This window comes from Struthio camelus, chromosome 1 (genome assembly GCF_040807025.1).
Source record: "Struthio camelus isolate bStrCam1 chromosome 1, bStrCam1.hap1, whole genome shotgun sequence".
Lineage (NCBI taxonomy): Eukaryota > Metazoa > Chordata > Aves > Struthioniformes > Struthionidae > Struthio > Struthio camelus.
In genome coordinates, this window is record NC_090942.1 from 98,079,971 (window position 1) to 98,097,186 (window position 17,216).

General features: G+C 38.8%; 1 protein-coding gene across 3 annotated transcripts in view; it reads left to right on the plus strand.

Annotated features, from left to right (window-relative positions):
• DCBLD2 (discoidin, CUB and LCCL domain containing 2) overlaps positions 1-17,216 on the plus strand; it is a 46,735-nt gene that overhangs the window by 16,978 nt on the left and 12,541 nt on the right. The window contains exons 2-10 of one of the 3 annotated variants that reach the window (XM_068960190.1): positions 853-915; positions 1,689-1,916; positions 6,113-6,250; positions 7,461-7,512; positions 8,871-8,943; positions 12,027-12,160; positions 13,638-13,678; positions 15,743-15,958; positions 16,810-16,934. In XM_068960190.1, coding sequence (XP_068816291.1) covers positions 853-915; positions 1,689-1,916; positions 6,113-6,250; positions 7,461-7,512; positions 8,871-8,943; positions 12,027-12,160; positions 13,638-13,678; positions 15,743-15,958; positions 16,810-16,934 — 1,070 coding nt within the window. Of the gene's footprint in view, positions 1-852; positions 916-1,688; positions 1,917-6,112; positions 6,251-7,460; positions 7,513-8,870; positions 8,944-12,026; positions 12,161-12,194; positions 12,306-13,383; positions 13,440-13,637; positions 13,679-15,742; positions 15,959-16,809; positions 16,935-17,216 lie in introns of all 3 variants that reach the window. The other 2 variants (XM_068960200.1, XM_068960210.1) reach the window with 2 other exon arrangements.

A 17,216-nucleotide genomic window follows, 5' to 3' on the forward strand; every position in this document is an offset into this window, starting at 1 on the left:
TTTTTGCAAACAGATTAATCAAACATACTTCAGTTTTACGGGGTTTATTTTTCCCAAGTTACTTCAGCATATTGGACTTTACTATTCCATGCAGTATTGCATGAAATCCATCTGTGTTAAGAATTTCTTAATGTAGTTAACATTGTTAAATATCTGTACAACTTTTGTCCATAAAGCATGGATTACTTCTTTAAGTTCAGTAGAGGAGCAGAAATGTGTAATATGAAACAGCTTCAGCCTGTAAGTTTTAGCTGTTACAACAAACACCTACCAATGCTAATAATGTTGATCATTGTGAATTACTAGACTGTGAAGTCTTGACACAATGTTAACTCTGTAGGAATCATTTGGTTGGTACTGCATACACAGCATGAATTTTGAGGAGCGACATAGACCTACAGATAATAAATATATTTGGGGTGGGGGTGAAGACACTTTTTTAGCAGTTTATCTAATCTGATTTTTTCCTTTAGTATTGTTGCTTACATTACTTTCCTCTTGATGGTGTCTGATCCTTTCAAGATCCTGAAAGGTCCTGATTGCTTTTAGGGTAGCACGCACAGCTCTCTACCAAAAGAACCCTGGAGCTTCGAGGGTCAAACCCTCAGAAGGATAATGCTGTGCTGGCTTAGTTGTTTCATGTAACTAAATTCAGTAGATAGACTTTTTAGCTTACAGTGCTAACAAAAATAAAATCAGAGATTTTAACTTTGCTGGGGTTAATGTTATTGCAGGTGTTAATTTTGTGGGATGCGGCCTTGTACTCAGAAATACTTTGTTAGATCTTGATAGAGTGATTTATGAGGAGCCGGTAAGGGTGGATGCTACTCTAAGAACATTCTTACTTCCCAGCAACATATAAATTCTTATGCTTCCTGGACTACCTCCTGGCAGCAGTTCACGTTGAGCTGTTGAGTAAGTAGATCTATCAGTTTGCTCTTTTTCGATTGATTTTGAGATTTCTTAATTTGTGCTAATAGTCCCACTTGTTAACAAATCTTCTTTAATATTGTTACTGCTATTTAAAATTAATACTGTAATGTTAGACGGAGGGCCCCAGATTGGAGTTATAAATGAATGCGTTATACAGAACTCAGAAACGCTGTGTTCCCTAAAGGGCCAAAAAGATTGATTACAGCATTAAAATTGTTTTACAGTAGAAAACAATGCCACAACAGTTTGATATTCAGAGCTAGCAATTATTTTCAGTAAAATATTTGCTGTCCCTTGTCCTCCCAACTGTGTTCTCTCTCATCATGTTACGAATACAGTAACAAGAGTAAAGCTGACGTGCTCTTGTTTTATTAGTGAGTTTCTCCTTTTCAGAACCTGTTTTCTTGTGTACATAGGTGTTGAGGGAACATGAAATAACAGGGGCACTTTATGTGCTGCTTGTGCAATTTTTAAAGTCATTATGGATTAATTTTATCTAGTTGAGGAATTTGTAGCAGCTCTCTGATGGGCTATGATCAGAACTTGAACACTGGGGAACAATAGTTAAATGGTATTTTGTCACAATTGCTGTTTTATCTGTGTGTGACTTGCCTTGGCACTTTCTTGCAACATGATTAATAGGGTTAAAAACCAAAATAGAAGTTGTACCACTGCTAAAGACCAGGCTGACAAAGTCACCAGTGAAGCTTTGAAGATGAACGCCCTACAACTGACTCATTTTTGTTTTTTTGTAGGAGATGGATGCGGACACACTGTTCTGGGCCCTGAAAGTGGAACTCTTGCTTCAATAAACTACCCACAGACCTCTCCCAATAGCACAGTCTGTGAATGGGAAATTCGTGTAAAGCCTGGACAGAGAGTTCAGCTCAAATTTGGGGACTTTGATATTGATGGCTCAGATTCTTGTCATTCGAGTTACCTAAGAGTTCACAATGGAATTGGCCCCACCAGGACAGAGATAGGTAGGAGGTTCTTTCCCTATTTGAAAGCTGTTGTGTTGTACAGAACTTGAAATACATTGTTTGCACTTTTGTTACTCTTTTAAGTACTCTGCATTAACCTACTCTGAGCGTAGAGTAACTACTATGTGCATGGTATGCATTTATTTTCTAAAGTCCTGGAAAACTGTTACAATTCAATTGGTTTTTGGGCATTCTGAGACCTTTCCTGGGTATATGCATGCATATAGCCTGCATTTTGTACTATGTGGGCTTTTGAATCTTATGAGAAGTGGTGAAAAGAGGGAAGTTGTATTATATACAGGAACGAGGTAGAGGAAGGAATTTTAATAATCCTGTAATCGGAGTTGTATTTTTTCCTCAGCCTCTCATTGGGAAAACCCTGCAAAACTTACCTTAATGTGGGGCACTGTCTGTTCCTCACCACAGTAGAAAAGCAACCATCAGAGATCAGTTTTAGTAAATTTATTAATAACATTATTGCTAGAAAGCACAGCTAAGGAAATGTTCTGCTGTATGCTATAGGGGTCTCTAGTGAAGGGAGAGAGTACAGATGCAACTGTAACTATATAAAAATAAAAGTGATAAGCAAATGGTCTGATGATGCCTTTCTCTGGTAACTTGGGCGTTTCAGGGTCACTGACTGTTGCTGCTCGGCAGAAGAGCTCTTGGTCAGGAATGCTAGAATATTTCTTGGTCTAATTATTCTTAAGGAATTGCGTTGTATTTACTGTGTTGTTAGAGTGTATGTAAATGTCTGTCCTTACTTCTTGGCACGATTCCTAGAAATGTACTGAAAAAATGATGAAGAATAACGATACAAGAAATCCTACTTTCCGTTCGTACAAACAACTGGATGCTAAATACAACACACATAATCTTTGATTCTTCATACTCCCAAAGGAAACTCCTCTGTGATTCTTTCTCAAACAATTCCCTGCAGCTTGGCCAGAGACTTGGTCACTAAGTTCTTGTGAGCAGTGGAGAAGACTTCCAAAATTATGAAGATCTTGATTTTAAAAAAAAGGGGGGACGGGGGGGCTGCGGGAAGAAAGCTATATATCCTGCCTGAAATGCCTTTCTTTTTGCATGGAAATAGCTCTGGTTTGAGCTGTTAATCTCGATGGTATTGAAAGGATGTCAGGCTTCAATAGTTGTGTATTTCAAGTATTCCCTGTCTTGTGATAGATGTCTGTAATTTTCTCTGAGAGGACAAATTGAATTTCCTGACTGTATATCTTTTTTTTTTTTTTTTAAATAGCACTAACCTGCTTCAAGGTGTGTGTAGGGTTTGTAAGAGCTTTGTGGCTATTTTGCCTAAAACTCAAAATTAATTGCCTTTTTTCCTTCACTAAAATTAGATTTTATTGTGCAGATTAATTTTCATTTTTTTTCTAAAGCTTTAATCTGTGGAGAGAGAGGTATTTACTTCAGCAGGGTTGATTGTGTGTGATTCAAATACTGATCTCACTAAGTCGAGTCCTTTTGTAAAGAGATTAGTGGAGTGTTAGCTTTCTTAAACCTCTTGTCCAATTGTTACCTAGGTGAGCGGGTCTGAAAATAAGTATGTGCTTGGAGCTGTTGACAGCCAGGCTTGCTCTAAAATAGCAAAACATTGTAGTCCTTAAATGGCAAGGAACGTCCAGTTCTGATAAGTCTATTATTCACTTTTCCAAGTGACTTAATGGGATGGAGTAAATTTTCTACTTCATTTGTTTCTCTTGACTTTCAGCTGTTCCCCGCTGGTGTGGTAGCAGTGTGTGTTGAGCGAACGTGTGTAGTGTTATGCTCCTAACAAATTAATTCACAAAATATTCATAATGACAGATACAGATGATGCAATTTCTTACCTGTTCATATTTGAAACAACAAGCAGTGGAGAGATTAGACAGTGGCTTAAATTTGTTTGGAATAAATTATTTTCTGGATTGATCCTTAGTTTTTAATTTTTTGCATTCGACACTGCCGTTATGATTAAACGTTGAAATGCTTCTGTTAAATAAAATCTGAAAGTCAGTGACAATTTTAACACAAAATGAGTTAAAATTAGCTACTTAGATTCGAAATTGAATTGTCAGTGGGTTGGTTCATTGATAAACGGATAAAGTTCCTAATACAGTTCCACAGGGTTAGCTCTCATTGCAAGTCTTTTGAATGCTTGTCAGTAAACCAAAAGAGGATTTAAATCCTCGCTGTAAAATTTGCCTGTAGTTTAAATAAGATCTAGAAAAGTTCTGTATGAGATTCCACTGTAATCCCACCAGTGTGCAATCTACAGATAGACACGTTTAATATGTGCCATGTAAGGCCAGATCTAGGGGAGTAAAGAGTGTAAGCTGCAGTGGGAATTCCCTCGCTTCCCGCAGTGTTGCTGTAGCAAAAGGACTATGGGGTCCTTCAATGCATAAACACAGGCAAGTTAGTAATTTTACATCTCCTGCATATAGCGTTGATGGTCATCCGCACAGTCACGTTTTGTCCATTTCTGGTGCCTCCTTTTGAAAAAGTTTCTTGAAGATCTGGAGAGAGGCCAAGGAAGAGCTAGAAGGATGGTTTATAGCCTAAAAGAGTACATCTTGCAGTGAATCATAAGGTGCACCAATCTTCAGTTTGTCAAAGGCTGTATCTGCGTGGCACACGGCAACACAGCAGAGCTTACCCAAGCTAGATTTAAATGTCTTGCTGTGTGTATTTGCCTAAAGAAGAGGTTAAGTGGTGTCTTGAGCACAGTCTGAATAGCCTGCCCTGAGATGGGTAGGTGTGCTGGTCAATGGTGTAACAAGATCCAGTGGCTGAAAATGAAATTAAAAAAAAAAAAAACACTAGTGGGAAAAATCAGGCAGTTCATCATAATGAATGCAATTAATCACTGAAACACGGCTAAGAGCAAAATGTAGGATCATCATGGAGCCTTGGTAAAGGAAAACTTGTTTGTTTATAACTCTTGCTGATGACCAGCTCACAGAGTGCGTTAAAGTGAGTTTATGTTTATAAAATTTCAGAAATTTCATTAAAATATGTTAATCTATTTTCTGTTTTTCATTTAGAAAATACCCATGTGTTGTTTAAAAAAATTTAGAATAAGCAACATTTAGAGAACACTGAGGAATGATAGGAATTTGTATGTATAATTTATTGTAATAGTAAATGAGAGAGCAGTTCACTTTTTAAAGGTATGTAATATGTATTGGCATATTTGTTTACAACTGTTTCTCCAGGGCATTGTTATCCTGCTCCCTCTATCTTAGTATTGCTATTTTCTGTAGTTCAGGAGAGAGTCTGCCTTCTCTTTTCCTATTTCCCAATATGAGAACATTCTTACCAGATCACAAATATGTCAGTTGGTGTTGTAACTGTGATTGTCCACTGCAGAATCTTAAATAGGCTCCTAGATGCTTTGTATCATTGGGAGGCTGTAGAAAGGAAGATGCTTTTCTCTAAACTAGTTAATAAACTGGTTAATAGTTTATTCCTAGTAAAGTAGGATTGGAGACCTCCATATTGGCTTGGGTCTGTTCAACAGCCGTTCATCCAAGTAATGTCAAATCTTTTGGTAATGATTCTAGGACTTTCTAGGCAAATATTGTCAAATCTGCAGATTCCAGCTTCTCACTCTGAAATGCATTATTTCTAGTCTTTTTGGATGGCAAGAGAGGTATTCAGATGCAAAACAAGTGCAAGCTGGTACAGGCTTTTCTTTTTTTTAAATGTTGGTTCAATTGGCAGTTTATATAAATGATACTCAGATATGATGGTGGCTGTTGTCCAAAATTAAGAAAAGCAGTTGACAGAAAACCTGAAACAGTAAACAAGGATGAACCACCCCACCAGCTGAGGCAAGAGAAGGGGCTTTTTCTCATCCACTTCTGTAAATGATTCTTGTTGCCCTAACTTGGTCCTTTTCTTTAATAGCTTTCTCATGGTCTTTGAAAAACTGAATATGAGGGCTATGCGTGGATAGATAGTCATATTTATTTGCAAACGTTTAAAGGTGTGAGAGGCTGCCACCTGTTGATGGTGAGAAAATAAATATAGTACCCATACGCTGCTATTTGCTTTGAATGCACACTGACTGCATTCCTTAATATCATGTGCATGGATTTGTTTTTGACTATATACCAGGTCTAATGTGAGTTTACATTGCATATGGAAAAGTGATGCTTAAACCGTTTGTTGTTTTATGTGTCCCCCTCCCTCAGGAAAATACTGTGGGTTTGGCTTTCAGATGGATGGTTTAATTAAATCGAGAAGTAATGAAGTCACAGTTCAGTTCATGAGTGGAATACACACTTCTGGGCGAGGATTTCTTGCATCTTACTCAACCACTGACAAGTCAGGTATTTATCCGATTATGTTCTCACAAATTGACCCTAGTCTTGTGTTGTCAGAAATTAACTTCTAAATTGAAAGTTTTTAAAGCAGTCTTCCTAATACTTCTGCCAAGGAAACTGGACGATTAAGTTCCTATTTAAGTTACTGTAGTTTAAGAAAACGATATCAAGGCTTTCCCTGGATAACAAAGTAAGAATCGGTCAGCTATTCTGAATGAAACAGCTATCTGGATAGAGGATGAAGTACATGTATTCAGAATATACTCATCAAGACGGCAGACAATCCTGAAAGGTTTTCTTATGGAACATGTGTGTATTTTATACAAAGCCACCTCATGGAAAATTTTATTTCATTACCAGTTTCCTGTACTCCCACAACTCTTTAGTTATATGATCTGCTCACTACTTTTTAGTCTTTTTTGTCATTTCTTTTTTTAATTCTTTTCCTCATGCTTTTGGTGACTCTAGCCTTTAGAAGAAGCTACTGTATTTGGTTTGCATCTCCTTCCACCGATTGTAAAGAAGAATAACTTACACAGTGCACAAAGAAACAAAGGATTGCCAGCAATTGCTTTACAAAGCACAAAGTTTGAGAAAACCCTTGCTAGAAATAACTCTAAAAAGAATAGATGCAGAGTTTCTGTTTTGAATGTTAATTATGTGGGTTTGCTGGTGTTTTTCTCTGTATTCTAGACTCAACAGTCTATGCGGATACAAAGCAGATAGAACCATAACATTTGTGGCATCAGTCACAAGTGCCGGTAACGCGGCACTGTTCCCTGTGCTGCCCGTTTTCATTGCTGCAGGACTGCTAGATATGTAAAACTCAGGCCTGTTTGGCTAGCTTATTAATTTAATTTTCTGTTTTCAGTTTCTTCTTGTGAAAAGAGCGTATGTTTGTTTCCTTCATAGGTTCTATACAATATTGCTCTACATTAAAATTAAGCTGCACAAAAAGTGGGTGTGTTTGTAGTGCTTTTTTTCCTGTCAGCACAGTGTTCTCCGTGGGTTTCCCAAGTTACTCAGACAAATTATCAAGGTTCTACTGTAATACAAAATCTATTGCAATGATATTGGTTAATAAGAACGTTTTTTCATTCTGAGAATTTTGGTTGAGCCAGAGAGGCTCAGATGTATGATTTTTGTGCACTTTTAAAAATCGAACTCAAACTTGTTGTCTTTATCATCCTCTTGACCTAACATTTTTTCTTTCCAGACCTAATTACCTGTTTAGACATTGCAAGTCACTTTTCTGAACCCGAATTCAAGTAAGACTGTTTTACCCGTTCTCCCTCTCCTCTCTCTTTACTGAAGTCCCTGTAATGTTTCTTGTTCACTCTGTTACTTACACCTGCCGCATTGTAAGCTGGCTGTCCAGAAGGCTTAGGAAACAAAGTAATTAAGATTAGAACTGAATAATTTTGACATTTGCACTCCTCCTTCCTCCCTCTGTCCCATTTTGTTACCTTACATGCAGTATACAGTAGAACCTCGTTAATTTGCACTAACACATAGAAGCTGTTAGAGTATCATTCCCACAGAAAGAATATTGCTTTTACAAACATGTATTACAGCATGTATGCACCTTAAATACTGCAATTGGTATTACAGTTCTTAAAGGAACACTAAACTGTGAAATGGGTTAAAAAATTACAAACCCGTCACACAGTTTGGTGTGAATTAATGAGGTTCTGTAGAGACATAAAATGCTGTTCCTTCTGATAAAGGAAACATGGTCGTTTATTTTCTCCTTCCCCACTTCCATACAAAGTAAGGGCAGTGTTTAAAGATGCAGACTGTTGTGAACATTTTTGGAGAACTCAAGTCCTGGTGTCATGAAACCTTTCAAGGTGCAACGTATGCATTTCTCTTTCATTTTCCCAAGCTCCAAAACAGGACTCTCGTTGTAGGTTCTGCCCTTACTGAACGTGTGCTGCAGTCTCCAAGTCCCACGACTTCCATGAGACCTGCAGCATCTTTCAGCTATTGCGGATTGCAGTGAAAATGTTGACGGTTCACTGTTGAATCTTTCAGATATAATGATTTTTGTATGCGCAGTGTAAAATGGCACTAGAATGCGAACGTTGAGCTTGCCTCAGAGGTCAGATGTCTTTCCGCTTGCTTTCGCTGAGCTAGTGGTATAGATTAAATTTGGGCCTTTTTTATGATCAAAGCATTGCCGGAAGCTATTATAAAATAGCATTACTTTTCAGATGCACTATTTAAAAGATGCAAAATGTGTAAATCTGCAAGTCTTAATCCATAAGGTAAATTCATAAATATTGGTACTTATGTGTGCAAGTGATTTACAGAAGCTATGCAGTGTTTATATTATTAAAAGTTTGCTTTATTATTTGACTACGTTCAGACCGGGACTGTCTGTTTCAGCTGAGACCTTTTTTTTTTTTTAAACTGTCCTCTCAAACGCCTGTTCTTCTGTTGTATACTTCTCTTCCTGAATTTATTTTTGTCTGGTTTGAGATCTGTCTTTTAAGTTAGGATATATCATTGCATAGTGATATATGAATGATAAGATTACAAATCAAAAAATAGTGCCTATTTTAAAACATTTTTATAAGACTTGTAGTCCGCATATCTTTTTACTTGATATTTTCTTCTCTTCCAGTAAGTATTGTCCAGCTGGATGCGTGATTCCTTTTGCTGATGTTTCTGGGACTATTCCCCATGGATACAGAGATGTAAGTAAACTTCATAATATGGGCTCATGTGAATTTTGGAAAAATTGCATATATGATGGAAATTCTGTTCTAGGTACCTGCATTAGCTCTGCTGCCTGGATTCTGGAAGCTGTACCTCTTAAAGTGAATAGCATGGTGCTGACTTTTTGCACAACTTCTAAATGGCTAGTGCTTCAGATGGTGCGACTTCCAAGAAGTGACGTAGTATACCAGAGACTTGAGCATTTTTGCAAAGTCTGCTGAGAAAGATGGATCACCAAAATATTATTTCATACTTCCTGTTTTTTCTTCACTTCCTCAAGTGTGTAAAGGTCAGGTTTATGAAGAGAAAGCCAGGTTTTTAATGGTGTCTTCTAATTCTTGACACCGTAATACCGCTCTATACAAAGCCTCTAATTTATTATTGCAAAATGAGATGTGAAATACTATTTACACTCAGCAGTTACAAAATTGGCTACAAAACAAAGCAGAAGAGTTAATATTGTAACATAAATAGTTTTATAAACTGAGAATTAAAATCTTTTAAAAATATTCTGTTAGAACTCTGCAATAACCTTTGCTACTACTTTTCTTGTAACTGAATTAGTATACCTGCCATAGGACTGGAAGTTGTTTGTTCTGTTTATTTTTAAGTGATTATCATTTTGCTAGTGATCTGGACAAGAATTATATTAAATCTCTGTGTCTGCTTATCTTAAAATATTATTTTAATAAGCAGTTAGCTTGAATACAAATGAAAGACAACTTTAAATTTGTAGTCAGCTTCTGTGGAAGAAAAAGGAAAATAAGGGAAACAAATCCTCTGGGACTTTCTTTTTGTATACTTAATTGCTCTGAATAAAAGGCAGAGAATTTCCCAGAAATCAAGCTATGGGGAAGGCAATGAAATTGTCCATCACTTTAGACAAAGTTTCAGGTACAGATTTTGCTTGCAGTCCTTTCTAATGATCTGAGCTGCTTGCTGGTTTAAAAATATCCTAAGCCTTGATTCATTTGTGTGTGGCCCTGATGTCCACAAGCCTTGGAGACTTGGAGCACTCGTTGCTGACATCTTCTGGTGCGCAGGGAGGAGACCTCCACCGACTGCAGAATCCCCTGCTCCTCTTTCGAAGCACAAGTAGAAAAGAAAGGAGAAGGGGAGCTGAATGCATGAGCCAGACCTAATTACATTTATTGGAAATCTCTTGGGATGTTTTGAGGATGGGGAGCAGGGAGGAGAATTATCTTCAGAAAAGTCTCCGCAAGCAGTTCTTTTCCCCGGTGTGCCTGGGACGTAGCGCCATCCTGGGCTGCTGCATCATGCAGTTGTTTCTCAAGGAGGCACCGTGGAGAAGTCTTTTCTGTTTTTAAAATAATATGAGAAAGAAATTCATCCGTGAATGAGAAAAGGACATGCTGATTTCCTTCTGAAAGAGTTGAAGTATTGTGGTGAGGCCAAAAAGCAGCCAGTGGACTGGCTGGCAGAGCAGTGCAGCAAACATGCCTAGCAATACGAGGTAGCAGCAGAGATAGTTTGGAGCAGGAACTGTTAAATGAAAAGCTGCATTGGGTAAGTCAGGGCTGGGATCCCCCAGTAGTAATAAAAAGCTAAATATGGCTACAGGAAGGTATGTGGGCGATACCCAGATGGCCCTTCACAGATAACTCGACCCCACTAGAGCTTATAAAATTCTTCAGGTTGACACCAGTCGTGGTGTGAGCGAGGGGCCCCAGAGTCACTGTGTATCTCTGCGTGCCCCAGTGCTGCACAGTGCAGGAGTGCCTGGTAACAGCTCTTATCTCCCTGCTGCGCTGTGGGCAGCCACAAGTCCTCCGGGAAATGTGGTGCAGGCAATGCAGCAGTGCCCCTGTGATTCTGCGCGGTCGCCAGTCACAGAGTGGCAGGGGTGGGTGTGAAGTCAGGGCTACCAAGGTTTTTTTGTAACTGGACCGTCTCTGTGCTTCTTGGCACATGACTTCTCTGTCATGCCTGTTTGGGCCAGAAGGGCTCGCTTCCCCGTTGCAGAAGATCCCCTGGGCTAGTTTTGGTCCAGGAGGCAGCAGAGCCTTGCTCAGCTCGCTCTGTGCTGTGCTTGAATGCTTTTGTGAAGTGAGCCGCTTCTGCTCTCTGAGATGCAGCTAGCCAGCAAGGTAGGAAACCAGTCAGAGATGACTGAGTGTTAAAAGATGTTTTATTCTGTTGTGAGCCTATTTAAGCTTGTTTAATTTGTGGAGAGAGGCTGGAGAAAATGATGCTGTAGTAGTGCTTAAAATAAATTCATGGTTTTTGTTAGTTTTACTCTAGCCTGGTTACAGGTTTGGGAGCCTGTTCTAAAACACTCGATGGTTAAGCAGTAAATGATTTGCAAGCTTCAGTGTGTGTCTGGGCAGGAAAAGTGTGACTGTGCCACATATGTTAGCAGATCTGGGCTAACAATCTTCTAGGGGAGAAGGGAGGAACAGGGTGTCCTGCAAAAAGGCTTTGAGTGACTGGTCTCAACTGGCCTGTACACCACAGGTAATAGGAATCCACAAGTTTTATTCACGTGTTACTGTGCATATGTATGGGTCAGATTGCTGGATGGTTACGCCATGTTCAACTGTGAGTTAAAACAAGAAATACAACCCATCAGCTAAACACCAGAAAACGAGCAGGGCATCAGTCCTTAATCATGAGATAATGAACTTCAATGTGCTTTCCATTAAAAGATTTTCTGTGTGTTTATGTGTGGCGCTTCTGTTGCCTGGCGCAAAAGATTTACTGTAAGCTGAAAGTCAGCACCTGGCTTCTTCAGACTTGTTCACCTTGCTGTTTGCTTGAGCGAATTTTGATCACAAGTGTTACATTCCAAACGTGTGTGGGCTAGGAAGCAGTGAAATGTAAAGACTACATATTGTGTTTTTATAAATTCCGTAATAAAACAAAGATAAATAGTTTCTAAATAACAGGGGCACAAATAAGAAGAGTTTCTTTGTAGAATAATCAGAACGAAGAATTTAACTGGACAGTGTAGTATTTACAATATACAATGTACAGTGTAGTATTTATTTACAATTATTTATTTAAAATGCAGTATTACATTTTTTTTTTTCCCCTCTTCAAGTCCTCATCACTTTGCATGGCTGGTGTTCATGCAGGCGTTGTGTCAAATACTCTGGGTGGCCAAATTAATGTTGTAATCAGCAAAGGCATTCCATATTATGAAGGCTCTCTGGCCAACAATGTCACGTCAAAAGTGTAAGTGTATTTCTTATGTCCTCCTTATCTTTAGTACTGTACATCTTGGCAAGGTCTGATCCTGGGAGTAATTTCAGCTAGAGAAGATGCCCGTTCCATGGGTGGATTCTGTTCTGTAAGGTCCTCATGGTGCTCTCTTGCTGTGGTATGATTACAATGTTTTTGTTTTTTATTTAACCTCTAGATCCTGCAGATTAATTTCCCAAATTCTGCAAGAAATATTATCTTCCAAAATACAGGTGTGAGCATCAACTCTGAACTGTCAGTGGAAAACAATAATTTGAGTGCAACTTACTGTCCAGGTTTTTTCCTAGTTTGTCATTCCTCCTTTTTTATTTTAATGAGATACTCTCATTCCCTTTCTATAAAAAGAAGGGAGAAATAGATACACAAGGTGGATAATGTTTTTCTCATAGAACTTTGAATTTCACAGGATAGTACTGCACAGCGCTGATTTTGTCTTTGTCAGAACAAGGAGCACGAGCTTTTCTTGAGGGGAAATGGGGGACAGGAGGTTTTTTTTCCCAAAGCTGTGGTATAGTCCAATCTGAAATTTAGGAATTATTCAGCAGTGCATCCGTGTCTTTTTTATGAAACGTTATTAAAAAAAAAAAAAAGGTTAAGTAATAACTGCTTTGTTTCAGTAGTGACATTAGTGTTAGGAATCTGATACACAAAGGTCACTTGCCCTTGGTCATCTCTACTAATTTAGAGAGAGTGCAGTTTTGTCCCGAGTCCTAATGTTAGGTTGGGGAGCTCAGTCAGCGTTAGGAACAGGCTATTTGCATTTGTGGGGAAACTCACTTGGGGAAATAGTTAAATGAAATCTGAATAATGAATAACAGATTCTTGGGGATTTTGGAAATACCAATACATCATATTTGGGAGATGGTGGAAAGTTCTGAGGGCTTGAATGCTATGTTTTTGGAAAATCAAAAGCTTGGATTTTTTTCCCCTTAGGCTTTCTCCAAGATTGAAGCATGAGAGCTTTAGTTGAAATACTGGAACTTGCAGAACAGTGCTTGCATCCAGTGAATGTATTGGTGTTTCCATGGTAGCTGTGTGTGGATGTTTGGAAGAAGGATATTGTGCAAGGGAAACCAGTGTAACTTGACATTTTCTCTCAGAAGCCCCAGGAATGAAAGTGGAGACTGATTCTTGCTTCTATTGTTAGCTTAATTTTAAAAGTGAAGCATTTTAATGAACCTCTTGTATTTTGCCAGGTGGATGTTTGTTTGAAAGCCTGTGATACGGATCGTAGCTCTCAACTAGATTTCAGGTGAAAAGGGGTTTGCATTTAAAGTGCTGCAACTTGGTAATCTGAAGTGTGACTTTAATCATAAAGTAGTGCTTATTTGGGCATGTGTGCACAGGTTTTAGTGGCAAGGAGTCAGATAAGAAAAATAAACGAGGAACAGTGGTGTTTCAGTTTTGCCCGCTGACTACCACAAAAGCCAGCTTCTTTTGTTTTCTGCAGGGGACCGTTATCTACGAGTCTCTTCACATTCAAGACAAGCGGTAAGCATGATCACATGTACTACATGTTGATATTTTTGTACAGATATTCTGAGTAGAAATAAGTGTGCATGTGTTTTATTTCTTCATTTCTGTTTTAGGTTGTGTGGTTTTTCTTAAACAGCGTTCCTCAGTAACGTATGTTATTTACTTTACTAGCTCGTTTTGGTTAGTTTGCCCAGTGCTTTGTGTATAAATAAAATAATACAGTATGTAATACTTAAGTTTGATGATTTTATTCAACTGCTTCTAGTCAGATACCTGTTTGTTGTGCTAAGTTAATGCTCTCCCTATATATATTTAAGACATTTTAAGATCTTTCTCAAGTATATGGCGTCATTGTCCTGCCAGTTGTCTTTTAAAAAAATCTTTTCCTACTTAGGAGTATTTAGTAAGCTTTGCTTGTCTGCAGAAAGATTCTTTCATGTTTTGTTCTTGTATTATAATCTAGATTAAGCATAGTGATCAGGGAACTCCGGACGCATTAGTTGTTTGAGTTTCTGGGTTTTTTTTTTTTGTCTTCAAAATATGTTTTGATAGTAATTACAAAAGTAATTAAATGGCTTGGATATATGAAGAAATAGGACAAAATGTCATATGGCTTTTCCCAAAGGCAGGCAGTGCAGCTAACATCTTTTTCTGATAACTGATTTTTTCACCAAGGGAAATGCTGATCTAGGTTATCTGGATTTCAGTGAAACATCTGAGAAATTACTGAGTAGGCTAGAGACAAGATGTAGATTAAAATGTGTGTAGCTGGGTGGGTCAGAAGTTAGCTGGAGGACAAAAAGGGCTATGAATTATGCTTAAACGAGGATTATCTGACTGTGGTGAAGCTTCTAGTGCAGTTATTCCAGAGGCGTTCATTGCGTGACTTGGCGCGAAATGAAGGAGCGTGTTACTAATGTTATAGGTGCGGTCAGCCCAGAGGAAGATGAAACTTTTGTATTGGAAGACCTGGCTGACTTGGAGACTCGAGTAACAGAAATTATGTGAAGACTCATAGAGCAAAAAGTACAAGGTCAGGTAGTTAAAGAGACAGGCATTTCTGCTGAAAACTGGCAGCACTTAGGTGGAAATGAGAGATGATGAAAAAGAGTCAGGTTTACGATCACAGTGTATAGAGTAAAGTGCTAACGTGAATCTATGCCGTAGCAATCAGTCTTTCTGTTAGAGACAGGGAAGTCTTAAAGTCTTAACGCCATCACCGAGGGCACTGGCAGGGCCTTGCTGGAAATGTGCCCGTGGGCATGTTCTGCTGCGCCTCGCTCAGTGCAGGCCGGGCATGGAGGAGGCCGCAGGCACCTGCTGGGAGAGGGGCAGCTCCCGCAGCAGAAGGGAAATGAGGACAGGCCGACTGAAGGCAAACATTGCTCTCTACCGATATGTCCAGGGAATACATGTTAGAGAGGGGAACCCCATTGGCACTGCAGAACGCAATTTGTGTACGAGCAAATGGATATCCGCTCACCGCAGAGAGATTTAGCCAGGATTTTATGAGATGTTTTCTAGCTGTCAGAGGACGATGATGTGGAAATAAATTTTTGGTAATAATGGTGACAAAAAATACAACTAATTTGCAGGAGGTGTTTGAGCTGAAGGGCAGGATTATGACATGGCTTCCTACACACATTTTACTGTTTTGTTTGAATTAACATTGTGATACTGAGGTAGGTTTAATAAACAAGAAATCATTTAGGCACAAAAAAGAATAAATGAGCAAGTAGTCTGTTCCCCAACCCTGCACCAACCATGTGATGAACTCTTACACTATGACAGCTCCTCCAAGGCTTCTGTTCTTGTGCTGAACATGGGCGGCAATTGAGAGAATATCCGCATTAGTCCTGGGCAAGCAAAAATTATTTAATACTGAAGACCTGAAGTTTGGTTCCAGCATCACTGGAAGAAAGCAGGAGAGAGCAAGAGAGTTTTGTTAGTAGTGTCATTATAGGATGAATTTGGATGTCAGTTTGTAACATTTGCATGTCAAGTTTTAAACTCCGAGCAAATAAAATCATTGTGTAACCTTGCTTTTAATTTTGAATCTTCACCTCTTTCATTGCTCAGGTTGCTATGGGACACTGGGGATGGAATCTAGAGTAATCCCTGATTCCCACATTACGGCATCATCTATTCTTGAGTGGTCAGACCAAGCGGGACAAGTGAACATTTGGAAACCTGCAAATGCCAGGCTGAAAAGGCCTGGGCCTCCTTGGGCTGCTTTCATCAGTGACGAGCATCAGTGGTTGCAGATAGACTTGAATAAGGACAAGAGAATAACAGGTAAGTGAACCTGGTGTGGCTTTTAAGCAGCATTAGTAGGCTACTAACACTAACATCTTTTTTCCAGTGCTGGGTTCTGGATAAAATCCAGGTGACTCTTAATTGCCGTTACAGCACAGTTGGTTGTTTCCTATTTTGATGTAATCATTCACAGCTGTTGTTAATGGTAATATTTGCAACCCAACTTAAGTCAAAATTTAGAGTGCTTTTCAGAAGTCTTGGCTTTAAGGCTGTCCTGAAACATCCTCCTTTGATCAGCTTGGGTTTGTCTCTTCCTCAAATGCAGGAATTGCTGTAATCTCAGCTGTACCCCCTGCTGCAGCAGCTGGGCTGCCTGTTATTATGCAGCTCAGGTTTGCTAGTACCGACTGTTGTCACCTCCCCAGGGTGTATCTGGAATTTACATTACTTCTTTAATTCCTGTGCTAATAACCTTCTATAAAACACCTTTCTTGTATGAGTCTCTCTTTGATACTGAAGGGTCTGCTTTAGGAAGCTGCAGTTCTGTTAAAAGTGCTTCTATGTTGTCAGTACAAAAGCAGGGAAGAGTGGCATTATCTTTGCAGCTGCAGGCCAGAAGTGGGCCATGGACCGTCAAGAAATGGGGAAAAGCTCTTAGGAAAGTTGTATAATGAGAACTAAAATATAGAAGTAAATTAAAATGATTTATGAAGTTTCAGTCACTGTAGGAGTTGCAGATCCTGATGTCTTGTATAAACTTTTCCAAATATAACCGGACTAGTAGAGATTCTGTCCAATTATATAACTCTGGATTAAAAAGCTGATATATTAATTTTACACAAACGTGGTATTTGGCTTATTTCTATAACTGGAAACCTTTGTTTTCACAGGTATTATAACTACTGGGTCAACCTTACCTGAGTACTACTATTATGTGTCAGCCTACAGAATTTTATACAGTGATGACGCACAGAAATGGACAGTATACAGAGAACCCGGCATTGATAAAGATAAGGTAAAAATACCACACATTTTCTAGGTATGTTCTATGGAGATTTCAACATTGTTAGTATGACCAATTTTTTTTATGGTGAGGAAATGTTAAATAACTACTTTTCAGTGTAAGTTAAATCATAAACGGCATTTATACAGAAGGATATCTGACAATGTGCAAATTTGTAAGGATTTGAAGAACAGTTTTGAAATTCAGAGATGACTATTTGGAGATGGGAATATTCTTTGTAAGAAGCTTCTGTTGCCAGTAGGAGGCTGTTGGTACTGCATCCCTTTCAGGATA